Source organism: Pelodiscus sinensis, unplaced genomic scaffold (genome assembly GCF_049634645.1).
Source record: "Pelodiscus sinensis isolate JC-2024 unplaced genomic scaffold, ASM4963464v1 ctg80, whole genome shotgun sequence".
NCBI classification, from domain to species: Eukaryota; Metazoa; Chordata; order Testudines; family Trionychidae; genus Pelodiscus; species Pelodiscus sinensis.
Window position 1 is genome coordinate 83,335 of NW_027465901.1, and position 27,559 is coordinate 110,893.

At 47.0% G+C, this 27,559-nt stretch overlaps 1 protein-coding gene across 5 annotated transcripts in view; it reads right to left on the reverse strand.

The window, feature by feature from the left end:
* GPN1 (GPN-loop GTPase 1) overlaps window positions 1–27,559 on the reverse strand; it is a 93,385-nt gene that overhangs the window by 55,666 nt on the left and 10,160 nt on the right. For 4 of the 5 annotated variants that reach the window (XR_012899290.1, XM_075916266.1, XM_075916265.1 and 1 more), the window contains exons 4-7: window positions 24,021–24,087; window positions 12,696–12,733; window positions 11,622–11,700; window positions 11,427–11,521 (exon numbers count right to left, since the gene is read on the reverse strand). Coding sequence is in view for 4 of the 5 variants with exons in the window: in XM_075916266.1 (XP_075772381.1) it covers window positions 11,427–11,521; window positions 11,622–11,700; window positions 12,696–12,733; window positions 24,021–24,087 (279 nt within the window). In the remaining variant the exon portion in view is untranslated. Of the gene's footprint in view, window positions 1–11,426; window positions 11,522–11,621; window positions 11,701–12,695; window positions 12,734–13,796; window positions 14,272–24,020; window positions 24,088–27,559 lie in introns of those variants that run through there. The other variant, XM_075916268.1, reaches the window with a different exon arrangement.

Sequence of the window (27,559 nt, forward strand, 5' to 3'; positions counted from 1 at the left end):
AGAATGATTTCTCGTGTCTTGCTCACAACACTCCTGTTAATGCATCCCAGAATCATGTTTGATGTTTTTGCAACAGTGTCACACTGACTCATTTAGCTTGTGGTCCACTGTAACCCCTTGATCCCTTTCTGCAGTACTCCTTCCTAGACAGTTACTTCCCATTCTGTAAGGAAGGAACAATCAGTTTCACACAAAGTGGAGTACTTTGCATTTGTCCTTATTAAACTGCATCCTATTTACCTCAGACCATTTCTTCAGTTTGTCCTGATCATTTTGAATTATGACCCTTGTCTGGGGGCAGCCCCCCCCACCCCTCCTCGGGGGGGTGCCGCCCAAGTCCAGGGCAGGTGCCGCCCAAGTCTGGGGCATAGTTTAGACCACTCGGGCCTAGTCTCAAAGTACGATGCCCCTTTATTAGGGGAAATACGGCCCACTGGCCTAGTCTCACAGTATGCTGCCCCTGTATTAGGGGAAATACGACCTCCCGGCCTAGTCCTTTGTACACAGGCTCTAAGGCCTAGTCCTTCAGCCGACCCCCACTCGCCGGGGTCCAGGGCAGGAGGGATAGGGGGCCCCAGGCCCTCTCTCTCCACTGGGCCCCAACCCAGGGCCCTATCAGTGGCACGCGGCTCCCACCACTGGCTTGGCGGGGGGTCCTCCCCGCAATGCGCCAAGCCCTCGGGGGCTTTTCCAGCTCCCTGCCCTGGGTCGCTTCCTACCCCCTTCCCCCGGCCCGTCGTGGTCCCACCTGTTGGCACGAGTCAGGTGGCGGTAACGGTACTTCCCAAGTCAGCGTCAGGGTTTGCAGTGGCCAGTCCAGTGCCTGGGTCACGGGGGGTTGGCTGGCGGCTCTGTCGTTGGGGTTGAGCCCGGCTTGGGCCTGGCAGCGGCGCATTCAGTGGGCCTGGCGACTCCCTCTCTGGCAGTCCGGTCTGCGACTTGGGAGGTTGGGCACTAGGTCTGCCCTTTCTGAGCAGGCCTGCAGCCTTTTATACCTTGGCTCCCCTGGAAGCGTACCCAGTAGGGCTGCGTGGGTGGGGCTCTCTCCGCCCCCTGTGCCAGGTGGTTTCCCTGGGCTTGAGTGTGGGGCGGGGCCTTCCCGTCATAACCCTATCCTCCAAAATACAATAAAACCTGCGCTATCCGGAACTTAAGCATCCGGAAAACTGTAGAAACAGGAAAATTTGAGATGCCGGGAAAAGCAAAAAGGAAACTGGCCCTTTAAGTGTTCCTCAGACGAGCATGCAAGGGCGAACAGCAGCCAGAAAATGAAGTTACTCACCTCGGTGCAGTAACTGTCATTCTTTGAGATGTGTGTTCCCATGAGTGCTCCACTGTAGGTGCTGGGCTTGCCCCGGCACCGCAGAACAGAGATATTCAAAGCTGTACCTGACCAGAACGCGCATGCGTGGCAGGGTGTCTCATGGCATTCGCAGTTTGACACGCTGCGCGAGCCAGTCCCAACCGGTTCCTCTGACCCGCCTCAGGATCTGCAATAAAGAGAAAGACTGAAGCGGGGAGGCAGGTGGGTAGTGGAGCACCCACGGGGACACACATCTCAAAGAACGAGTTACTGCACCGAGGTGAGTAACTTTACTTTCTTCCTCGAGTGATGTCCCCTTGGGTATTCCACTGTAGGTGACTGAGTAGCAGTACCCACCCGTGGAAAGGAAAGGTGGGGGGGGGGGGGGGGAGGAGAATCTGAGGCTACTATTTATTAATGGAAGAAAGGACAGCAGATGCCACGGAAGTATCCAGAAGCCACCTGCACTGAATGGCATAGTATTTGACAAACATGCCGTGAGAAGCCCAAGTGGTTGTCCTAAAAATATCAGAAAGACACCCTTTAAGAAAGCGGTGGAGGTAGCTACTGCCCTTGTAGAGTGGGCTCTAGGGCACTGTGGGAGTGGCACACTTAGTGCAGCATAGCACTGGGTGATGCAGGAAACAATAATGATGGAAATATGCTATGAAGGTAAGGGCTCCCCTTTAGAGCGTTCAGCAAGGAAGATTATTAATCTATCCATTTTCCTAAGGGTCTTTGTGCGTTCTATGTAAAAGGCTAGGTCCCTACGGATGTCAAGCATGTGGAAGAGTCTCACATGACGATGCATGAGGTTTCGGGAAGAAAGCGGATAGCACCACTGGTTCATCAAGGTAGAATTCTGAGGACACCTTAGGGATGAACGCTGGCTGATGTCTGAGCATCACACTGTCTCTGTTGAAGATGGTATATGGAGGTACTGTCATCAGAGCTGAACTCTTATCGCGCAGAGATGATGGCTATGAGGAAGACCAACTTCATCGTGAGAGTCTGAAGAGAAATCGTAGCTAGAGGCTCAAAGGGTGGTGCTGTAAGAGCCCAAAGGACCAAGTCTAGATTCCACAAAGGAGGGGGAGCCCGTGTGGGTGGATCTATGTTCATTAGGCCCTTCAGGAATCTTAGTGAAAGGGTGGGCACACACTAACACGCCATCAATCGAGTGCCAAAAGGCTATGAGTGCTGTGAGATGAACTCTAAGAGATGCTAAGGCAAGTCCACTCTGTTTCAGGTGCATTATATAGTCCAGGATAACATGGATAAGAGCTGTCTGAGGATCCATACGTCGCTGAGAGCACCAAGAAGTAAATTGTGTCCACTTTGCAAGGTAAGTAAATTGCGTGTTGTGCTTTCTGCTGTGAACGAGAACGTTCATTACTTGGTCAGAGCAAAAGGTTTCAGGAGAGTTTAGCCAACTAGGTACTATTCTGTAAGGTGTAGGGAGTGTAACTGTGGATGCAGAAGAGAGCCTTGCTCCTGAGTGAGGAGGTTTGGAATTAACAGGAGATGGTATGGAGGATATTGCACTAGTCGTAGGAGAAGTGGATATCAATGTTAGCATGCCCATGTGGGTGCTATTAATATCACGGTAGCTTTGTCTATTTTGATCCTTTGAAGGACTTTGGAGATAAGAAGCATAGGCGGAAAAGCGTGCATGAAGGGACCCCCCCCAGTCATGTAGGAAGGTGTCCCCCAGAGAATTGGGGCCGAGACCAGCTCTGGAGCCATAGCAACGACACTTTTTGTTGGTATTGGTGGCGAACCAGTCTACTTGAGGAGTGCACTATCACTGAAATATGGAATGAAGGACTCCTTGGAGAATCTCCTATTCGTGGTCTGTTGCAAAATTCCTGCTGAGGGAATCCGCTATTGTGTTGGTGATGCCAGGTAAGTAGGATGCCACAAGGGCTATGCCATTGGCAATGCACCAATTCCATAATCGAGTTGACTCTGTGCAGAGCGAGTGGGATCGCGCACTGCTTTGATGATTTATGTAGTACATAGTCGCTATGTTGTCTGTGAAGACAGTGACCGTAGAATTGCGGAGGTGTGCATAAAAATGTTGCAGGTGTTGGCGACGGTTCTGAGCTCTAGGAGATTTATGTGCAGCAGACTCCTGCGGAGACCAGAGGCCTTGAATGGAAAGATTGCCCATATGGACCCCCAGCCGATAAGAGACACATCTGTAGTTATGTGGTAATGAGGTTGGGGCTGGCAAAACGGGGTACCAGAGAGCAAGCTGTTGTCTCTGGTCCACCAGGGGAGAGAAGCTTTGACTGTATCGGGCATAGTCACTGTTCTGTGCACACTGTGCCTTATCAGATTGTAGACCTTTAGAAACCAATGCTGTAGTGGCCAAAAGTGTAATCTGGCATGGGGTACAATGTATGTCATAGAGGCCATATGGCTCATCAGCTTGAGCACTGTTATAACCTGAACGGATCACTTGAAGAGGAGCTCATCCAGCAGTGTCTGTATTGCTTGAAATCTGTCGGTAGGCAGGTAAGCTCTTGATGAAATGGAGTCCAGACAAGCTCCTATGAATTCTCTATTTTGGGTTGAATGAAGAATGAATTTGTCATTGTTGATAAGGAAGCCTAAGAGAAGGAAGGTTTTGATTGTAACTTGCAGCATTTCTGATGCTTCCGTCGACGAGCCTGCTTTCAGAAGGCAATTGCCTGGGTAAGGGTTTATTATCACCCCCTTGCGTCGAAGATGTGCAGCAACCATTGCTAATGTCTTTGTGAAGACCCTGGGCGCTGATGCAAGGCTGAAGGGCAAGACTTGGTACTGAAAGTGATCTGTACCAACTGTGAATCCTAGAAATTTCCTGTAGGTGGGATGAATTGTTACGTGAAAATAAGCATCCTTGAGGTCGACAGCAGCAAACCAATCGCCCTGCTCCAGGAGTGGGAAGTATGGAAGCCAAGGTCACTATCTTGAAGTGTTGCTTGTGGAGGTATTTGTTTAGTTGTCGGAGGTCCAATATAGGTCTCCATCCACCAGTTTTCTTTTGAACCAGAAAGTAGCGGGCGTAGAACCCTCTCCCTTGGAACTGAGGAGGAACCCTTTCGGTGGCACCAATACGCAGTAGGTGAGTAATCTCGGTGTGTAATAAGTCCTTGTGAAATGGGTCCCTGAAAAGGGACGGGATGGTGGATTTGTGGGAGGGAGAGATAGGAATGGGATGGCGTATCCTGACTGGATTATTTCCAGAACCCATCTGTTAGTGGTAATGTTGAGCCATTTATGGTAGAAAGGCCTCAGCCGGTGGTGAAACATATGGAAGTTTTGTGGGGTTGTCTGCCTGCTCTCGACCAACATGTCAAACGTGCTGCTTGTTACCTGATTTGAGTTTGCGCACGGTTGGCCGGATTCCTGTGTCTCAGAGGTCTCTGATGTTGGGGGTGTCGAGGTTGATCAAATTGTCGTGGCTGATGCTGCCACTGCTGTCTGGTGTGAAAGTAATCATAACTTCTTTGAAATGGAGTAAGTCTTCTTCTGAATGGTGGGGTGTACATTCTTAGTAATCTCAGTGTTGTTCTAGAGACCTTACTGGAATGTAGCACAGAATCTGTCTGTTCACCAAATAATTTGTCTTTATCAAAGGGAAGTCCTCTACTTTTGTTTGTAACTCTCTAGGAACTCCAGCTGACTTCAGGAAAGAGGCCCTTCTCATAACCACAGCAGTAGCGGTGGTTCAAGCTGCAGCGTCAGCAACATCCATCACTGTTTGCAGACTTGCCCGCGTAGATGCGTAACCCTCCTGGAAGATGGATTTAAGTAGTGGCCTTTTGGACTCTGGCAATGCTTCCATTAATGGAGTCAATTTAGTACAATTATCAAAATTATGGTTGGATAGGTGAGCAAGGTAATTAGCTATCCTTAGGAGTATAGAGTCGAAGAAGTGTAGACCCTTCTACCAAATAAATCAAGTCTTTTCACCTCCTTGTCAGATGCATTAGTTTTATATTGAGGTGCCTTTGCCCTCTGATGGGCCACATCAACCACAAGGGAGTTGGGTTGGGGGTGAGAAAACAAGAACTTAGAGCTCCGGGGGAGGGGACAAAGTACTTCTTATTGGTGCGCTTGTTAGTTGGGAGGGCCAAAGCAGGTGTCTGCCATAATTCATTGGCCATCTCTAATACTGCCTTATCCAGAGGTATAGCTAGTATGGCGCTCTGGGTTGTTTGTAAATTTTTTTTAACAGGCGAAGCTGTTTTTCTTTAATTTCTTATAATTGTATTTGTTGTGATGCCACAACTCTTTTAAAAAGGCCTTGAAATTGCCTCATCATCTGGTGGAGAAACATCACCAGGTATAACAGCCTTATCCGGTGAGGAAGACTGATCCGTTGGGGATACCTCTGGTGGCTGTGCATCCGCCGTATTCGATTGCATCTCACCCTGGTCAGAAGGGGGAGGATAGGCAGGAGATGGGTTTTGTTCTGAGAATGCAGGAGCCGAGAGTGGAGAGTACCTGGAGGATGAATATCTGGTCATGGATCTTGGTGGGGATATGGGCGAATAGCGGGAACGATGGTAACAAGGTGAGTAGTCCCTGCAATGTCGATAATCGTCATAGCAGTCCCAATGACAGTATGAGGACCGTGACGGAGAGCGCCTATAGGGGTGGTAGCTGGGCTAATCATGTCTGGAATAGGATCTCCAAGAATGAAGTGATGGAGAATAAGATTGTATGGGAAGAGGTGATGGAGACGCAGAGAATCAATGAGTCTCTCTTCTGGCAGCCCTTGGAGGAGTTGGGCTACCATCACCATTCCTATCTGGTGCTGCATATCTCCGGGAAAGCCATGGAGATCTCCTGCTAGATTGTGATGGTGGAGAGAGAGAGATGGAGCTGGCGAGAATGCTAAAGGCAGTGATGAGCTAGGAAGGTGATGAGTCTTCGCCTGCGCATTAGCTGGTGCTGATGTTGCCGGTGCTGAGGGTGCCGGGCATGCCGAAGCCGGTGCTGTATTTTCTGGCACCGAGGGGGGGCCGTGTGGTAATGAGGTCAAGACGGTGCATCTCGTCTCCGTTCCGCATCACAGCCACATGCGGACGGTGCCGTGGAGGACTTAGCAGTTCATGGTTCCGTGCTGTAGATTGTACCGTGTGGTCTCATGCTGGGGCTGGTTCCGTGAGCTCCCATGCCCAAGTCGGTGCTGAGTCCAGCTCTGGTGCCAGAAGGGCACTGGTCAGTGCCGACTGTTTGCGGTTCCATCGCTGCGGACGGTGCTGATGGCTGTGGTGCCGAAACTATCAGTGCCGCCGTTGTGGAAGCAGCAGCTAAGTGGCCCAATGTTCTAGCCAATTCTGCCTTTTTGGGAACTTTAGAGGAAGGTCAAGCACTGGTGGACGAAGCAGCTGACTTAATTCCTGAGCTAGGCTTGCCCTGAGAGGTCAAGGGAAGCGATCTGGCTGGGGATGGCTTGGACTTCTTTGGAGGTGGCCGCGTTGGTGAGGAGGCACTCCTCTTTTGTGGCTGTTGACTTGTGCTTGGCGGCAATGATGATCCCCTGGGGCTGAAGAGCTCTGTCAAATAAAATCATCCTTAGCCATATTTCAGAGTCGCGGCAAGCCCTTGCCGTTAGCTTAGAGCAATACATGCATTTCTGCGGCACATGGCTTTCTCCCAGGCAGCGGATACACGCCGGCATGGTGTCACACCATAGGGAGCATTTTTTGAAACCCGGGGACCCAGGCATTTTAGCCGACAATGAAAAACTTCTTTTCTCCAAGGGTTTTTTTTTTTTTTTTTAAGTATATACAACAACAGGTAACTGGGTAAGGGGAAAACAGAAACTTAGCTGTAGAAGAGTTCGAACAAGCTATTATGAAGAGAATTTTTTTTTTTTAAAAGGAAAAGAAAACGTAACGGGAACAGGTATTAACTAAGGGTCAGTTGAAAAATTTAACAGTTTTGTCTTACAAACAGTGGATAACGAAGAGAGAAGATGTGCTCCATCTGCAGCCTGAGGCGGTTGAAGAGGAACAAGTTGGGACCGGACCGCACAGCACGGAAGACTACCAACACCACAAGACGCCCTGCCACGCATGCATGGTCTAGTCAGGTACAGCTCTGAACATCTCCATCCTGCGGTGCTGGGGCAAGCCCAGCACCTACAGCGGAGCACCCACAGGGACATCACTCAGAAGACAAACAAAGCATCTACGCTCCCCCCACGGCTCCTAGCACCCCCAGCAGGCCAGGTTTCTCCTCTCCCCCCCAACGGCTCCTGGTACCCCAGGCAGGCCAGCTCCCCCGCCATCTCTGCCTTCCAGCTTCCACCCCCCTCACCAGGCCGCATCCTCCCCTTCCTTCCACCCGCAGCTCGTGGCCCCCCTTAAGCAGACCACATCCCAGCCTCCGCATGGCTCCTGTACCCCCCTCCCCTCCGCCATAGGCCCCACATGGTTCCCGCCCTCCTCCATCCCTCAGATAACCAGAATTTTTAGGTTACTGGCACGCCCTAATCCTCAGGCATGTCGGATAACACAAGTTTTACTGTAGTTGCAACCCCTCCCACCTTGGTATCATCTTCAAACTTCATAAGTGTACTCTCTATACCGATATCTAAATCGTTGATAAGTTATTGAACAGAACCGGTCTCAAAACAGACCCCTGTGGAACCCCACTTGTTATGCCCTTCCAGTAAGATTGTGAACAGTTAATAACTACTCTCCCAGAATGGTTATCCAGCCAGTTATGCACTCACCTTACAGTAGCCCTATCTAAGTTGTATTTGCCTAGTTTACTGATAAGAAGATCAGGCGAGACCGTATCAAATGCCTTACTAAAGTCTAGATATTCCACATCCACCACTTCTCTCCTATCCACAAGATTCGTTATCTTATCAAGAAAGCTATCAGATTGGTTTGACAAGATTTGTTCCTTACAAAGCCATGCTGGCTGTTACCTATCACTTTATTATCTTCCAAGTGTTTGCAGATGAATTCCTTAATTACTTGCTCCATTATCTTTCCTGGCACAGAAGTTAAACTGACTGGTCTGTAGCTTCCTGGGTTGGTCTTATTTCCCTTTTAATAGATGAGCACTATATTTGCCCTTTTCCCGTCTTCTGGAATCTGTCCTGTCTTCCATGATTTTTCATAGATGATAGCTAAAGGCTCATATACCTCCTCTATCAGCTCATTGAGTATTCTAGGATGCATTTCATCAGGTCCTGGTGACTTGGAGACATCTAACTGTCCAATTTGGCCGATGTATAAAGCAGAGGGGCATTGCTAGCACATGGTGGCATATATTACATTAGTAGATGTGCAGGTGAATGAATCAGTGATGGTGTGGCTGATCTGGTTAGGTCCTGTGATGGTGTCGCTGGTGTAGATATGTGGGCAGAGCTGGCACTGAAGTTTGTTGCATGGATTGGTTCCTGAGTTAGAGTTACTGTGGTGCAGTGTATAGTTGCTGGTGAGAATTTGCTTCAGGTTGGCAGGTTGTCTGTGGGTGAGGACTGGCCTGCCTCCGAAGGCCTGTGAAAGTGAGGGATCATTGTTCAGGATGGGTTGTAGATCACTGATGATGCGCTGAAGAGGTTTTAGCTGAAGGCTGTAGGTGATGGCCAGTGGTGTTTTGTTGGTTTCTCTCTCAGGCTTGTCTTGTAGTAGGAAGCTTCTGGGTACATGTCTCGCTCTGTTAATCTGTTTTCTCACTTCCTCGTGCGGGTATTGTAGTTTTAAGAATGCTTGGTAAAGATCTTGTAGGTGTTGGTCTCTGTCTGAGGGGTTGGAGCAAATGTGGTTGTACCTTAGTGCTTGGCTGTAGACAATGGATCGGGTGGTGTGTCCGGGATGGAAGCTGGAGGCATGAAGGCGGGCATAAGTCGGTAGGTTTTTGGTACAGAGTGCTGTTTATGTGACCGTAACTTATCTGCACCATGGTGTCCAGGAAGTGGATCTCTTGCGTAGACTGGTCCAGGCTGAGGTCGATGGTGGGGTGGAAGCTGTTGAAATCGTGGTGGTTTAACCGGTCAGTTTAACGTCTGTCCCAGGGAAGATAATGGAGCAGGTAATTAAGGAAATCATATGCAAACACTTGGAAGGTAATAAAGTGATAGGGAATAGCCAGCATGGGTTTGTGAAGAACAAGTCATGCCAAACTAATCTGATAGCTTTCTTTGATAAGATAACGAGCCTTGTGGATAAGGGAGAAGCGGTGGATGTCATATACCTAGACTTTAGTAAGGCATTTGATACGGTCTCGCATGATATTCTTATTGATAAACTAGGCAAATATAACTTAGATAGGTTCACGATAAGGTGGGTGCATAATTGGCTGGATAACAGTAGTCAGAGAGTTGTTGTTAATGGTTCTAAATCCTGCCGGAAAGGGATAGCAAGTGGAGTTCCTCAAGGGTCTGTTTTGGGACCCGTACTGTTCAATATCTTCATCAATGATGTAGATATTGGGATAGAGAGTACGCTTATTAAGTTTGCAGTTGATACCAAACTGGGTGGGGTTGCAACTTCTTTGGAGGATAGGGACATAATTCAAAATGACCGTAGCAAGTTAGAGAAATGGTCAGAGGTAAACAGGATGAGGTTTAATAAAGAGAAATGCAAAGTGCTCCACTTAGGAAGGAACAATCAGTTCCATACATACAAGATGGGAAGCGACTGTCTAGGAAGGAGCATGGCGGAAAGGGATCTAGGGGTCATAGTGGACCACAAGTTGAATATGAGTCAACAGTGTGATGCTGTTGCAAAAAAAGTAAATATGATTTTAGGTTGTATCAACAGGTGTGTTGTAAGCAAAACTCGTGAAGTCATTCTGCCGCTCTACTCTGCACTAGTTAGGCCTCAGCTGGAGTACTGTGTCCAGTTCTGGGCGCCACATTTCAAGAAAGATGTGGAGAAATTGGAAAGGGTACAGAGAAGAGCGACAAGAATGATTAAAGGTCTAGAGAACATGACCTATGAAGCCAGGCTTCATGAACTGGGCTTGTTTAGTTTGGAAAAAAGAAGATTAAGGGGGGGACATGATAGCGGTTTTCAAATATCTAAAAGGGTGTCACAAGGAGGAAGGAGAAAATTTGTTCCTCTTGGTTTCTGAGGACAGGACAAGGAGTAATGGGTTTAAAGTGCAGCAGGGGAGGTTTAGATTGGACATTAGGAAAAAATTCCTAACTGTCAGGGTGGTCAAATATTGGAATAAATTGCCAAGGGAGGTGGTGGAATCTCCCTCTCTGGAGATATTTAAGAACAGGTTAGATAGACATCTGTGAGGGATGGTGTAGACGGAGCTTGGTCCTGCCTTGAAGGCGGGGGACTGGACTCGATGACCTCTTGAGGTCCCTTCCAGTCCTATTATTCTATGATTCTATTCTATGATATTGTTTTTGTTGATCCCCTTTTCCACTTACAGAGCTAGGTTATTGTTTTTCTTTGAAATAAATATTCATGTAATTTTATTGGTATCTATCTTCATTTTTTACATTTACCAGTAGCTGCCTCATTTCCTACCCTAGGCTTATACTCGAGTCAATATTTTTTCCCAGTTCTTTGTGGTAAAATTAGGTGCCTCGGCTTATATTCGGGTCGGCTTATACTCGAGTATATACGGTAATCAAATAACTTCTTAACCTTCTCTTGGTTAAATAAATTGAGCTCTTTAAGTCTGTCACTATAAAGGGCTAGAAAACATCCCTTAATCATTCTCATGACTATTCCAAGTCTGTGCAATTCAGGCCCAAGGAGTCCTAAGAGCCAATTGTAGACCTCAGAACTACCCAATAATCCTCTCATATCCCTCCCTCCCAGCACTTCTGGTGCACCACAAATTGCCTGATTTATGCTCCTTATGTGCTAATCCCCTCTTCCCAGAGTGGGGAGGAACAGCTGCTTGTCAGAGTTTTCAGAGATCTTGGTTGAGAAGAATAATTGAATGTCAGTGTTGCACTGTTTTCTTTGGGAAAGAATATTGTGAGTGAGACAAGAATGGTCAAAGCCAGTAACTTTGTTCCAATTTTGATATCTTTTCAAGATGATGTGGGTTCCCTCATTTCTCTGAGAGGATAAGAAAAGTATGTACATTTTTGAAAGTATATGTAGATTTGATTTCTGAACCCAAAGTTTCTTACCTGCAAGCATACAACATGTTAGACATAAAGGTGATAGGGCTGGTGCTGCGAGATGTATCCATCACATAAACAACAATTGAAGGAAAAGTAGAAGCCTGAAATAGATTAAAACAAGTTTTAGCTGAATAAAACATGCCATTCTGCAACCACTTACCTCAGTCACTCTCACTTGCATGTTGTGCAAAAAACACTTACCAGTGCCTCGGTGATAATAGTGCCTGATGCTGACCAGGTGAACACCTCAATCTGTCCTGGTGTATCAATAAGAACATATCTGTGAAATAAGCAACCCCCACAAACAAAGGAACAATTAGTCAAAAGCACAATGTCCTGGTGATTAGCCTAAGATGAGAACAGGCAGACCTTGTGAATTTATGTTACAGCTCAATTTTCTCCAAAAGTGTTCCAAGACTTAAAGAACCTGAAGATCTCCTTCACTGAAGGTGCTAGCAAAAGGTCATCATTACTGTTCTTTGCACATTACTTTTAAGCTCTTTAGAACAAAAACTGATTCCCTGGGTTTACACATCACATATTACAATGGTGCTTTACAAAGTTATATTAATACAATTCATAAAATCAGCAGACTCATTCTGTAACAACTTCAAACTGTTATTAATGAGGCTGTATCACAAAAGACTATGCTTTAAGTACAGCACATCCCTGCTATAAGTCGCCCCAATATACTTAAAAAAAAAATTGCTGATGCTTGTAGGAACTCATGTGTTTATAGAAATCCTCCCATTCCCCACTCTTAAGTTGCACACACACAAAAATCCAATTTGCGCATATGGAAGTCAGCTATAGGAAAAAAGATTCCCTGCTTTAAGTTGTTTCGCTAGAAGTCCAACTTTTTTGGAATGTATCTTGGACTTATAGCGAGGACAGCCTGTATCCATCAAATTCCAAGTCTTTTGTTTAGATATTATCAATATTGAGGCTACAGGAAAATCAACAAGCAGGCGGCACTGAACTTTTTCCTTCCTTTCTTGGCAACCTTGGGGAGGAGGGGATAAAATTACCAGTCTTGTTTTAGAAATGTGTTTCTGCACTCTGGTTACTGGAAGGTTGTGGTTCTGCTTCAAGCTGTAGCTCTTCTCAAGCACCATCACCTAAGTGGCAAATAATTCTTTTCCATGGATAGGAGATTCTTTCCCAGCACAAGACTAGTAATTTCAGACAGCTTTGCTCAAGTAAAGACCCTGTATTGCAGCTTCCCCAAGTAGCTTTCCTACAGAGAAATAGTGTATTATTTTGGAATTTACTCACTGGGATGTGTTCTGTCGTTTTTCAATAAACTTCATCACCTGATTGGAAAGAAATCCGTAATAGGCCTTTTATTCAGATCCATTACAAAGCAAAGATTATATTATTTATTAAGAGATATGCTTTAACATCATATTAAGTTTACTATGTACGTACACCAAGTAATGTGTACATTAAAAAAGCTACAGAAATTAACTGTTGAGAAAATGGATAAGTACTCAGTCATTGCATATACAAGTTGGAATCTGACCGGTCCCAGGCAAGGGAGATTTCTGGACTAGGGAAGGTTCTGGCGGGGGGGGGGGGGGGGGAGAGGGACAGCACCAGCCTCTCCACTAAACTCCTCTACCCAGCTACCTGGCATTGCTGCAGCAGCCCACAAGCTCCAGTAGCAGCCCTGCAAATGCTCACAGGCACACCAGCTGTGGGATCTGCAGCCTCCCCACCAACACCAGTGCTCCCTCTAAGATTTTCCACCCATGAGCAGAGTGAGTTTTTTCTTGTGCACCAGTATTGAGTTCACCTGAGCTTCTTTGGATGTGCCACTGTGGCACCCAAGTTATTAATGAATTTCTTATAAACCTCTCCCTTTTCCCTCTACTGACATACCTCTTCCCCTCTCCTCATCTGCTCCCCTGGTAACTGCTGCTCCCCACTCCTCAACCTCTTCTGCTGTCCTGGCTCCTGCCCTTCTCACTCCCCTCAGTCCTTTAGGGACCTGCCCCCCCGCCCCATCGTCCTTGACCCCTGCACATGCCCTTCTCTTCCCCCTGTGTCCCTCTAGTCAAGCAGGGGCTAGTCAAGCAGGACTTAACCTCTAGGGATGGAGATTCCACCACCTCACTAGGGAACCCATTGCCAGTGCTTCACCACCCTCCTAGGGAACATTTCCCCCCTAATATCTAACCGAGACCTCCCACACCGCAACTTGAGCCCTTTACTCCTCATTCTGCCATCTGTCACCACTGAGAACAGCCTCTCTCCATCCTCTTGAGATCACTCTTCAGGTAGCTGAAGGCTGCTATCAAATCCCCCCTCACTCTTCTCTTCTGTAGACGAAGCCCAAATGTATCAACCTCTCCTCACAAGCCATGTGCTCTATACCTCTAGTATTTTTGTTGCCTTCCAAAGGACTCCCTCCAATGCGACCACATCCTTTCCGTAATAAGGTGCCCAGAATTGGACGCAATCCAGATGTGGCCTCACCAGTGCCTAATAAAGGAGAACAACCACCTCCCTAGATCTGCTGACAATACTCCTACTAATGCACCCCAATATATCAAACCAGGCAATCTTTCTTGCTAAACAATAAAGCTAATCTGTATTTTATTAGCCTTTGTTCCAGATCGTGTTTAACAGTAATTATTGTAAACCTTCAAAATATCAGGAAATAAGCACAAAAATACATTTATCAGGGAAAGTTACAAAAGAAGAGAATACAAGACTTTTTGGCTGTGTCTAGATTGCAAATACTTTTAACGGAAAAACTTTTCCATTAAAAGTATTTGTGCAAAAGCGCATCTAGATTGGCACGGATGTTTTTGCAAAAGCATCCGTGCCAATCTAGACGCGGTTTTGCGCAAAAAAGCCCCAATCGCCATTTTCGCCATCGGGGCTTTTTTGCGCAAAACAATACCGCGTTGTCTACACTGGCCCTCTTGTGCAAAAGCATTTGCGCAAGAGGGCTTTTGCCCGAATGGAAGAGTCATTGTATTTGCGCAAGAACACTGATGATCATACATTAGATCGTCAGTGTTCTTGCGCAAATTCAAACGGCCAGTGTAGACAGCTGGCAAGTTTTTGCGCAAAAACTTGCCAGTCTAGATAGCCATACTGTCTGCTGCTCTGTGATTGTACAGTGCTTAGGATTATGAGGTACTTGGGCACTACTATAACCAACATCATCATGGGCCATGACCACAAACTCAACTATCATCTCTCCACAATGTTTTCCCTCCCACATTAAGTCAGGTATCAAAAGTTAGGGAGCAACACATGGAAGGCAGCACCATGTGCCATGTGGAGCGGGCAGGGTCACCAGTTGTTTACACTCTTCACCTAGATCTAGACTACTGTGCCCAGAGATTGATCCGCTGGCACTTGATTTAGAAGACCTGCCAAATCAGCCACAAACATTTAAATTAATGGAGATTGCCTATCTCCTAGAACTGGAAGGGACCTTGAAAGGTCATTGAGTCCAGTCCCCTGCCTTCACAGCTGGACAAAGTACCATCCCTGATGAATTTTTGCCCCAAATCCCTAAACAGCCTCCCCAAGGACTGAACTCACAACCCTGGGTTTAGCAGGCCAATGCTCAAACCACTGAGCTATTCCTCCCCACCCCACTGCTCCCTGGTAGACCTTGTTATTCTACCCAGAAAAAGAAAAAAAAATCTATCAACCCCTTTCCCCCCATGGTGTAGATCAGAGTGGTTAAACACTGAAATAAGTTGCCTAGGAAGGTTGTGGAATCTCCACCACTGGAGATATTTAAGAGCAAGTTGGATAGACAACTATCAAGGATGATCTAGACCAGAGCTACTCAACGTTGTGGTCCCCGGGGCTTCCAAAGATACTCTCAGCACAGGCCGAGGGCCGCAACTTAAGTGTGGTGGCATATATATGCAAATAGTTTCGTTCACACCATTGGGCATGAATCCAAGATTAAGGTAAGACTACACAACATGCCGACCCCATTTAAGTCAGTTCTGCTAATATTAATAAAATGAAATATTTACATGATTTCCACCCATAATGACAGCACTTGTAATGAGCAACAACAGTCCAGGAATTTAACTACTAAAGCAGTGGTCTCCAACCTTTTTACACCCAAGATCACTTTTTAAATGACAGAACAAGCCAAGATCTACCACCCTGCCCCTTCCTTGAAGCCACACCCTCTCTATTCTCCTCCTCTGCATCACTTCCTATCCCCAACCCTTATATTGCTGCTTCCCTCTCCCCCCTCCCCCCATCAATTCTTCTGTAGGAAGAGATTTTTCCAAAATTTGGCCTGTCTAGACTGGACCAAATGTCAGAAAAACCCCTTCTTTTGGAAGCTCCCTTATTCTTCATGGAAAGAGGAATATAGGGGTGATCGAAAGATTGTTTGTTTGCTCTTTCACTAAAAGAAGCGGAAAAACACACATCCCTGGATGCAGAAGAGCTTTTCCAGGATATCTGTGGAATCCTGAAAAACTCCTGCAGTCTAGCTGTACCCTTGCTGGGTTGAGACAGGATGTGTAGACTCTGGGGTGGGAATGAGGGATTGGGGTGTGGGAAGGAGTGAGAGGTGCAAACTTTGGGAGGAAATCTGGATGCAGGAGGAGGTCGATAAGGGGAGGCTGGCTCGGGGAGGAGGCTCCAGGCTGGGCAGTGTTGGGGATCAGATGTAGTGTTAGGGTATTAAGCAAGGTACAGACTTCTGGATGTGAGGGTTCAGGAATTTGGGTTGGGGGTATGTGAGGGGCTCAGGGCAGGGGGTTCCAGTGTATGATAGGCTCAGATGTAGGATTTGGTGGAAAAGGGAGTGCAGGAGTGTTATGATGCTGTGGCCAGATGGGGGCTTGTTGGCCATTTTTAAATAAAATATTATGTCAAACACAAAAAGTTTCTGCATTGTCTTTATTTCTGAGAAGGGCAGGGAACCTGTCAGGGGTCATTGACCCACAGAAAAAAGTCAGTTGGGGCCACACAAGTGAAATGCAAAAAAAATCCTCCTCCAACCCCCTCCCCTCCACCACCACCCCAAGCTTCACTAATGTGACCCCAACTGTGTTGGTGGGAGCAGGGGACATAGCACTGGGGAAGGGTGCTGGTGGGTCTTTCGGCAGGGGACAGGGTGGAGACAAGGTTCTGCGAGTGGGGATGGGGTGCCGGGAGGAGTGGGGACAGGGCAGAGAATCCCCTGCACCCGCCTCCCTCCCAGGATTCTCCCCCCACCCCAACCCTCCCGAGGGAACCTGGCACGTGCCTCTGCCAGGGCCAACTCCCACGGCACAGGGGAAACCCCGCGCTCCTCCCCCGGGGCCCGACTCCCCCCTCCCACAGAGCAGGGAACTCCTGTCACATGCCTCCCCCGGGGCCAACTGCCCCCTCCCGTGGTGCAGGGGACACCCCGCGCTCCTCCTCCGGGGCCGACTCACTCCTCCCACAGCACGCCCAGCACACCACAGACCTGAGGGAGGATAACAGCCAGTGCACTTCCAGAACCTCAGGAAGCGGCACCAAGCTGCAGGACTTTTGTTCACCTGCGGGAAGCTGGCACTACCTCCATTGTTGCTGGAGGTAGGTAGTAGGGCTTCTAGGGAATGGGGGGAAAATGTAGGGGGCCCCCGAATGCCTCGTGATTGACTGGTCGAGGTTTCACAATCGACCAGTTGATGACCATGCTACTAAAGCATATATCAACAGAAGACTATTGTATTGACTACTTTTTTTGGTTTGGCTTCACAATTTTAATGAAAATTGCCAAAGCAGTACAGGCAGTCCCCGACTTACGCGGATCCGACTTATGTCGGATCCGCACTTACGAACGGGGCTGTCTCGCCCCGGAAGTCGGGGCGAGAAAGCTCCATTGGTAAGCTGCTCCGGTGCCCCTGGTCTGCTGGAGACAGTCTCCAGCAGACCAGGGGCACCGGGTGGGTTCCCGCGCTTCTGAGGCTTTGCCAGAGCAAAGCCTCAGAGGCGCGGGGAACCGCCGCTGCTGCCGCTTCAATCTGGGTGCCTGTGGTCTGCTGGGGACCGTCCCCAGCAGACCACAGGCTCCCGGACTGAAGCCGCAGCCACGGGGGGGTCCCTCGCCTCTGAGGCTTTGCCAGAGCAAAGCCTCAGAGGCTCTGCTCCCCGTGTCCCTGGTCTGCTGTGGGGGGGGGGGCAGCTAGTGTGCTCCCCCCCCCCCCCTCAGCAGACCAGGCTTTTGTTTTGGACTCTGGGGCAGAGCAGCTGGGGCGCTGCCGATTGGTCCTGCAGCGCCCGCTCTGGGCACTACTGGACCAACCTGGCAGCACCCCAGCTGCTCTGCCCCAGGTCCTGATTCAGCCGCTGCTGGTCAGTTTCAGCAGCGGCTGAATCAGGACGCCTGGGGCAGAGCAGATGGGGTGCTGCTAGGTTGGTCCAGTAGCACCCAGGAGCGGCGCTACTGGAGCAACCCAGCAGCACCCCAGCTGCTCTGCCCCAGGCGTCCCCAAGTCAGCTTCTGCTGAAACTGACCAGCGCTGACTACAGGAAGCCCCAGGCAGAGTTGCTCTGCTCCGGGCTTCCTGGAATCAGCTGCTGATCAGTTTCAGCAGCAGCTGACTTGGGGACGCCTGGGGTTCTTAAGTTGATTCTGTATGTAAGTCAGAACTGGCGGTCAGTTTCAGCAGTGTCTGAATCTGGACGCCAGTTCCGACTTACATACAGATTCAACTTAAGAACAAACCTACAGTCCCTATCTTGTACGTAACCCGGGGACTGCCTGTACTGGAATTTACTGGAGTAAAAGTACAATCAATGTGAAGAGTGTGTTTGCAAACTTTTCACCATCTATTTCACATCAGACTTTTATTCCATTGTAGCAGTACAACTGACAGTCGGTCAGATGTCTGTCAGTAAGAGAGGTGCAGTTTTGACTAGATTCCTATGACTTTCACAGACATATGTAGACTCAAAGCAAGTCAGCACTTTTTTGGCACATTTCAGTAATGCAGGATACACGTTTTCCTATACATAGATCATTCAAAATGTTTCAGTATCCTCTTCCTTATGCCTAGCTTTTAGAATACTATTGGTTTTGCAACTCTACCATCTCTTCAAATGTGACCCTCTCAACACCAGATTTCACTGCTGAAGGTGGGGCTGCCTGTACCTCAACTGAAAATGGATTTTCAGTATATTCAAGAACTGTTGTCAGTGATTTGGCATCTAGAAAAGAAGAAAATTTAGTTTTCTGCTCTGAGATGTACTCCGTTTAAAAACAGGCAAAAGAGATGCATGTTCACTCAGCTGTGTCACTTGCGAGTTGAGGATAGGAAAGTGAGTTAAGTCTCTCACAAAGCTGATCTGCAAAAAGGGTCAGTTTTGTTACAAATGTAGAAACACTGCACATTAGAGGGGGCAGATTTTTTCTCTTTGCCTTGAAGTTTAAGATCGAGTGCATTTAAGAGGTGTCTCATATCAGTGAGAAAAGCCATGTTTAGCAGGAATGTCTTTTCATCTAAAGACGACAGTAAATCCTGGCGATCCTTTGCCTCCAAAAAACACTCGTACAGCAGGCAGTAGATCCATAAACCGATCTAACACTTTGCCTCAACTCAGCCATCTAACTTCTGCAAGCATTGCCAAAGTCATACTGTGTTTCATACTTCTCAACTAAAGCTTGAAATTGTCTGCTTTTCAAGGCATTTGCAACAATGAAGTTGACTATTTTTGTGACACTATCCATTGTGCTCTTGAGAAATCCTCTCTTCAGTTTGCTGCATAACTGTTCTTGGTGCAGAATGAAATGGGATGAAAAGAAATTTGGATACTGGATTTTACTTCAGCAGAGAAACTAGCTCCTTCTCTTTTCCAACCACGGACAGAATGTCATCAGTGGTTACCAAAGCATTGATTCGAAGCAACTTACATTTTCCTGGTCCTTCAAAGAAACGCTATCAGCGCAGAATAAACGTCCTCTCCCCTACTTTGACCCATAAAAGGCAGCAGAGTAAGCATTTCTTCTATATACTTTTAGCCATTGAAAAAATGCACCCATATTATGAGCTGAGATATGTCTGACTGATCAGTATATTTGTCCATTGCCAGATTGAAACACAAAGTGCTGTCAATGCCTTTTAGCAATTTAGAAAACATGGCCAAAAATGCTTTCAATTAGTCTTACTACAGTTGAATCAGTCACTTGCTGTATTGATGTTTAACTATATCATCCATCTTTTTAAATTCTGCACACAAAAAAAAAAAATCATTCACTGCAGCCCAAGAAGCACTGCTTCATCAATTCACATTCAGTAAGAGGTCTTTTTGATTCTGCTATGTGCCAAGCCATTTTGAAGAAAGCTTCTGTAATGGCAACATTGTCTTTCACTTGCAAACAGAACATATCTTGTGAGTACAGTAACCTTCTAGTAAGGAACATATTTTACTTTATTAAATTGCTATCAGGTGGATAGAAGTCTTTGAACTCAGGGTGACAAGATTCATGGTGCCATTGCAGGTTTGTTTTATTTAACACAGCAATAAGTCTTTTGACAAAGAATCATAGAATACTAGGACCGGAAGGGACCTCGAGAGGTCATCGAGTCTACTCCCCTGCCCTCATGGCAGGACCAAATACGGTCTAGATCATCCCTGATAGACATTTATCTAATCTACTCTTAAATATCCCCAGAGATGGGGATTCTACAACCTCCCTGGGCAATTTATTCCAGTGTTTGACTACCCTGACAGTTAGGAACTTTTCCTAATGTCCAACCTAAACCTCCCTTGCTGCAGTTTAAGCCCACTGCTTCTTGTTCTATCCTGAGAGGCCAAGATGAACAAGTTTTCTCCCTCCTCCTTATAACACCCTTTTAGATACCTGAAAACTGCTATCATGTCCCCCCTCAATCTTCTCTTTTCCAGACTAAACAAACCCAATTCTTTCAGCCTTCCTTCACAGGTCATGTTCTCTAGACCTTTAATCATTCTTGTTGCTCTTCCCTGGACCCTCTCCAATTTCTCCACATATTTCTTGAAATGCGGTGCCTAGAACTGGACACAATACTCCAACTGAGGCCTAATCAGCACAGAGTAGAGCGGAAGAATGACTTCTCGTGTCTTGCTCACAACACACCTGTTAATGCATCCCAGAATCATGCTGCTGATTCATATTCAGCTTGTGGTCCACTATGACCCCTAGATCCTTTTCCGCCATGCTCCTTCCTAGACACTCGCTTCCCATCTTGTATGTATGGAACTGATTGTTCCTTCCTAAGTGGAGCACTTTGCATTTGACTTTATTAAACTTCATCCTGTTTACCTCAGACCATTTCTCCAATTTGTCCAGATTATTTTGAATTATGATCCTATCCTCCAGAGCAGTCGCAACCCCTCCCAGCTTGGTATCTGCAAACTTAATAAGCGTACTTTCTATGCCAATATCTAAATTGTTGATGAAGATATTGAACCGAGCCGGTCCCAAAACAGACCCCTGTGGAACCCCACTTGTTATACCTTTCCAGCAGGATTGTGAACCATTAATAACTACTCTGAGTGTGGTTATCCAGCCAGTTATGCACCCACCTTATAGTAGCCCCATCTAAGTTGTATTTGCCTAGTTTACCGATAAGAATATAATGCGAGACCGTATCAAATGCCTTACTAAAGTCTAGGTATGCCACATCCACCACTTCTCCCTTATCCACAAGGCTCGTTATCCTATCAGAGAAAACTATCAGATTGGTTTGACATGATTTGTTCTTTACAAATCCATGCTGGCTGTTCCCTTTCACCTTGCCACCTTCCAAGTGTTTACAGATGGTTTCCTTAATTACTTGCTCCATTATCTTCTAACTGGCCTGTAGTTTCCTGGGTTGTTCTTGTTTCCCTTTTTATAAATGGACACTATATTTGCCCTTTTCCAGTCTTCTGGAATCTCTCCTGTCTCCCATGATTTTCCAAAGATGATAGCTAGAGGCTCAAATACCTCCTCTATCAGCTCCTTGAGTATTCTAGGATGCATTTCATCAGGCCCTGGCGACTTGCAGGCATCTAACTTTTCTAGGTAATTTTTAACTTGTTCCTTTTTTATTTTACCTTCTAAACCTACCCCCTTCCCCACTAGCATTCACTATGTTAGGCATTCCTTCAGACTTCTCAGTGAAGACCGAAACAAAGAAGTCATTAAGCATCTCTGCCATTTCCAAGTTTCCTGTTACAGGCAGTCCCCGAGTTACACGGATCCAACTTACATCGGATCCGCAGTTACAAACGGGGCCCGTCTCCCTGGTCTCCAGCAGACCAGGGAGAGGAAGCAAAGTGGCGGAGCACGCGGGCAGCGGACAGCCCAGACGCGTCTGGGCTGTCTGCTGACCGCGTGCTCCTTGGCTTTGCTCTGCTTTGCTCCCTGTCTCCCTGGTCTGCAGACCAGGGAGACGGGGAGCAAAGCAGAGCAAAGCCGCGGAGCCCGAGGGCAGCAGGACAGCCACGGCGCGTCTGGGCTGTCCCGCTGCCCCCGTGCTCCGCGGCTTTGCTCCGGACGCCTGTGGTACAGCAGCTGGGGTGCTGCTGGTTGGTCCCGTAGTGCCGCTCTGGGCGCTACTGGACCAACCCGGCAGCACCCCAGCTGCTCTGCCCCAGGCGTCCTGATTCAGCCACTGCTGGTCAGTTTCAGCAGCGGCTGAATCAGGACGCCTAGGGCAGAGCAGCTTGGGTGCTGCCGGGTTGGTCCAGTAGCGTCGAGGAGTGGCAGCGCTACTAGACCAACCCAGCAGCACCCCGGCTGCTCTGCCCCAGGCGTCCCCAAGTCAGCCGCTGCTGAAACTGACCAGTGGCTGACTACAGGAAGCCCCTGCCCCGGGTTTCCTGGAATCAGCCGCTGATCAGTTTCAGCAGCGACTGAATCTGGACGCCAGTTCCAACTTACATACAGATTCAACTTAAGAATAAACCTATAGTCCCTATCTTGTACGTAACCTGGGGACTGCCTGTACTGTTTCTCCCTCCTCACTGACCAGTGGGCCTACCCTCTCCTTGGTCTTCCTCTTGCTTCTAATGTATTTATAAAAAGTCTTCTTGTTTCCCTTTATTCCCATAGCTAGTTTGAGCTCATTTTGTGCCTTTGCCTTTCTAATCTTGTCCCTGCATTCCTGAATTGTTTGCCTATATTCATCCTTTGTAATTTGTCCTATTTTCCATTTTTTACAGGACTCCTTTTTTATTTTTAGATCATGCAAGATCTTGTGGTTAAGCCAAGGCGGTCTTTTGCCATATTTTCTATCTTTTCGACACAGCAGAAAAGCATGCTTTTGGGCACTTAATAATGTCCCTTTGAAAAACTGCCAACTCTCCTCAGTTGTTTTTCCCCTCAGTCTTGATTCCCATGGGACCTTACCTATCAGCTCTCTGAGCTTACCAATATCCGCCTTCCCGAAATCCATTGTTGCTATTTTGCTGTTCCCCTTTCTACCCTCCCTTAGAATTGTGAACTTTGAGATACATTGGTTTTTCATTTCTCTGCAAAAGCAAATTCCATCTCCCAAACAGGGTTCAAAACCTTGTGTTCATCCAACAAGAGTCTGTTGTCATTTTTAATGCTTATTTAAAAAAAATTGTAGACTAGTGTTTTAGGTGTTTAGCTTGAAGCTTCAGGTTATGAGTTTCTTAGAGTGATTTTACCCTAAAAAGAAAAGTTTCCAAGTCAGAGCACTCCAACCTGCAGGCGGCAGACCTAGGGGAGTCAAACTAAACACAAGAGACAAAAAAGGACGGGTGCCCAGGATCCCTGTCCTGAATTCCCAGCAGGGCTGATGTCTCCATGCGGGAGTCCATCACTCCATGTGGGATAGAGGCAGGGCTGCCCAGCCACAACAACGGACTAAAACGTGGTCAGCGAGAGCCAGTCAGCGCACCTCAGGTTCTGCTCACAAGGCTAAGCAGCCAGAACTTCCCACAATGCCCTGGTGCTCCTGGCACCTCCTCTCTAGGAGCTAGAAATGCCAACACCCTGTACCCATCTGTTCCAGCCAGCCCATCCACTGGCATCTTTCAATGCTCACCCCGCCTGGGAGATGCCTTGCCGTTGTGGAGCATGTTCCCAGTGGAGGCCATGTTCAAAGGATCCCACCTGCGGGCTGCATGTTGATCCCCACAAACCCAAACCACACCTGATCTAGGTGGTGCTTGGTCCTACCAGGAGGGCAGGGGCCTGGACTTGATCATCTCAAGTTCCCCTCCAGTTCTAGCATACTATGATCCTGTGGTAACTCGACATAAGATACATAGACTCCAGCTACATTATTCACATAGCCAGAGTTGCATATTTTAAAGTCAACTTTCTGCTGCAGTGTAGATGTAGTCTTCCAGTGTGTATCCCTAGAATATTTTATTTTCACAGCAACAAATAATTGGATCAAACTCAATTTAACATTTTAGTCAATTAACTAGATATATGATTTAAATGCCACAAACCGCACTTACCCTGCCTCAAAGCAACTACTTTTTATTGCAGCTTCTAACTTCTCTTCTCAGTGAAGCTATGCCCTGTGGAACTGCAGAGGTGGAAGACTTTGAAACTGGCTTATAAGCAATGTGCTGCCTCTTACTACCATACAACACAGCCTCATATAATAAGCACAAAGAAATTGTTACCTGGTCAAATCTTGTGGCAAAGAGATTGAGAGATGTCACTATTCCACCATTAGGGCCCAAACCATATCTGGACACACAGCTCAGGAAAGCAGGTTATAGAAATGTACTAGTTAGTGACAAGTAAAAGACAAAGCCTCTGCCCTGGAGAGTTTATAATCTAGTTTCCTAGATGATGCAACCAAATAAATAATAGGAAAGGACAGAGTTTCCCCTCAGATTGCAAAGAATTTTACATGGTAATCCCCATAATGAGAAACAGAGAGGTGAAGTGACTTGCCCAAATCCATCCAGCAGGCCAGAGGTAGGAATAGTCCCAGTCCAGTGCTCTCTTCACTGGGTTATGTTTCCTAACCATTCTTCTGTCCACTTTGTTACAATGGAGCAGGGATAATGACCACGCTTAGAAATGTTTTAAGTATGTAGCTGCTAACAGTGGCAGAGAAATTTTGTATTTGGTCTATGTCCCAATATCTCGACAGATTTGTTACATGACTGTTACAACATGCATCTGACAAAGTGGGTCTTTGCCCATGAAAGCTTATGCTCCAATAAATCTGTTAGTCTATAAGGTGCCACAGGACTCCTTGTTGCTTTTGCAGATTTGACATGATTTATAGACCTCAAATTATATCCCCTTAGTTGCATCTTTCCCAGGCTGAGAAGTTCAGGTCTTATATTAAGCTCATCTCATATGGAAGCTGTTCCCTGCCACTAATCGTTTTGTTGACCTTTTCTAATTGCCAGGGCTCGACAAATCACGTAATCTACTCACCCATGGTGAGTAGACTACAAGCTGGCACAGCTGGCGCCACGCAATCTGCACATACGCAGCTTGCAGAACTGCGCAGCTGGCGAGTGGGGCTCGCCGCCGCTTGGCAAGCCCTGTTAATTGAAATATGATAATTTCTGGCTTATCAGTCATTCCTAATGGTTTCTTGGATTCTGTTAGCTTTGACTACCACTGCATAATGAGTGTTTTCAGAGAACAATCCACAATGCCTCCAAGATCTTTGAGTGGTAAAAACTAATTTAAATTCCATCATTTTATATGTATAGTTGGGATGTTTTCCAATGTACGTTACTTTGTATTTATCAACATGAATTTTATCTATCATTTGGTTGCCCAGTCACCAGTTTTCCCTCTGTAGCTCTTTGCAGCCTGCTTTGGACTTAGCTCTCGAGTAGTTTTGTATCATTTTGATCTTTTGTTCCCTTGATTACTTTTGATCAGCCTCCCGCTGTGTGGCTAACAAGGGAGTAGGCCTGACCTAGGTCAGTGGGCTTTAGAAGCCAGAGGCAGAGCGACCAGGACAGCAAAGTGGACAGCAGACTACAGACAGGGGAGTTTGAGAGGGAATCCTAATATGGTTAGGAAGACCTGCAAAACCTGTGCCAGCGCTGTTTGTCTCCTCCACCTGAGTCTGTAGCAAGACAGACCACGTGACCATGGTATGGTTTTTTCAGGGACTGTGGCTTGCAATTCCCACTTACTGGGAATTGCAAGCTGGGGAGACCATCCAATGTGAAAGATGCTGGCTTGTGGAATCTCTCAGGAAGCAGGTGGGACAGCTACAGAAGGAGGTAGCTAGGCTGAAGTGCATTTGACTGAGGAATTCCAGGATAGTATTCATGTAGAGACTGCTGAGGAAGCTATCCCATCACAAAAGGCTGCTTACACACCACTGGTGGAGGAGCAGATGGCTTAGTTGTGGGGGCAGTACAGGCAGCTGTCATTTCTGGCAGTGGGCAGTGCTACACCACTGCTCCCAACCCTCCCTCCGTAGTTCTGTAGGCCCATTATGCTGTTCTGGATACAGGAGATAAGGAATTACCCCCTAAAGCAGAAGAGAAGCCTTGTACCCCCAAGGCTGGAAGGTCTGCAGCCACCACTGCAAGGAGGAAACGTAGGGTAGTGGTAGTCAGAGATTCTCTTCTGAGGAGGACAGAGACATGCATCTGCCACCTTAACGTGTCATCTCGGGAAGTATGGTGCCTGCCAGGGGTCCATATCCAAAACATTACGGAGGCATTGTTGAGAATTATCCAGCCTTCTACCCCATGCTACTCATCCATGTGGCACAAGTGATACTGCAAGGTATGACCTTGAACAGAACAAGAGTGACAACAGGGCTCTAGGTGTACAGCTGATAAGAGTTTGGAGAGTAGGTGGTTCTCTCTTCAATCCTTCTTGTCAAAGGTAGGGTCCCAGGCAGAGATAAGTGCATCCTGGAGGTGAACGCCTGGCTGCAAAGATGGTGTTGCCAAGAGAGTTTTGGTTTCCTTGACCATGGGATGCTGTTCCAAGAAGGACTGCCAAACAGAGATGGGGTTCACCTTTTAAGGAAGAGGAAGACAGTATTTGGACACAGACTGGATAACCTAGTGAGGAGGGCTTTAAACTAGGTTCAATGGGGGCAGGTGACCAAAGCCCACAAGTAAGTGAAAAACATGGAGACCTGGGAGATGGGTCAGAAATAGGAGGGACCATGGGCTATAATAGCCGAGATAAAGGAGGGACAAGGCAGAACTTGGAAGGAAAAAAAAAAAAATCAAATCAGTATCTTAGATGCCTTTATACAAATGCAAGAAGTATAGGTAATAAGCAGGAAGAACACTATGTCCTAATAAATAAACACAACTATGACATAGTTGATATCACAGAGACTTGGTGGGATAATACACACGACTGGAATATTGGTATACCAGAGTACAGCTTGCATAGGGAAGAGGCAGGGAAAAAAGATGGTGTTGCCTCGTATATTAAAAGTGTACACACTTGGACTGAGGTGGAAATGGACATAAAAGACAGATGTGGAAAGTCTCTGGGTTAGGTTAAAAAGGAGTAAAAAATAAGGGTGATGTCATGCTAAGGATCCACTACAGCCCACCTACCCAGGCAGAAGAGGTAGATGAGGCTTTTTTTAAACAACTCACAAAAGCATCCAAAGCACAGGACTTGGTAGTGATAGGTGACTTAACTATCCAGATACATATTGGGAAACTAACACAGCAGAGCACAGATGATGCACTAACAAAAGCATTGGAGGCAAGAAATGAGAAGTCATTCTTCCGCACTACTCTGCTGAATAGGCCTTCATTAGAGTATTCTGCCCTGTTCTGGACACCACATTTCAAGAAAGATGTGGAAAAATTGGAGAAAGTGCAGAGAAGAGTAATCAAAATGATTAAGGTATAGAAAACATGAGCTATGAGGGAAGACTGAAAGAATTGGGCTTGTTTAGTTTAGAAAAAAGATGACAGAGGGCACATGATAAGAGTTTAAGTACAGGCAGTCCCCGGGTTACGTACAAGATAGGGACTGTAGGTTTGTTCTTAAGTTGAATCTGTATGTAAGTAGGAACTGGCGTCCAGATTCAGCCGCTGCTGAAACTGACCGCCAGTTCTGACTTACATACAGAATCAACTTAAGAACCCCAGGCATCCCCAAGTCAGCTGCTGCTGAAACTGATCAGCAGCTGATTCCAGGAAGCCCGGGGCAGAGCAACTCTGCCTCAGGCTTCCTGTAGTCAGCGCTGGTC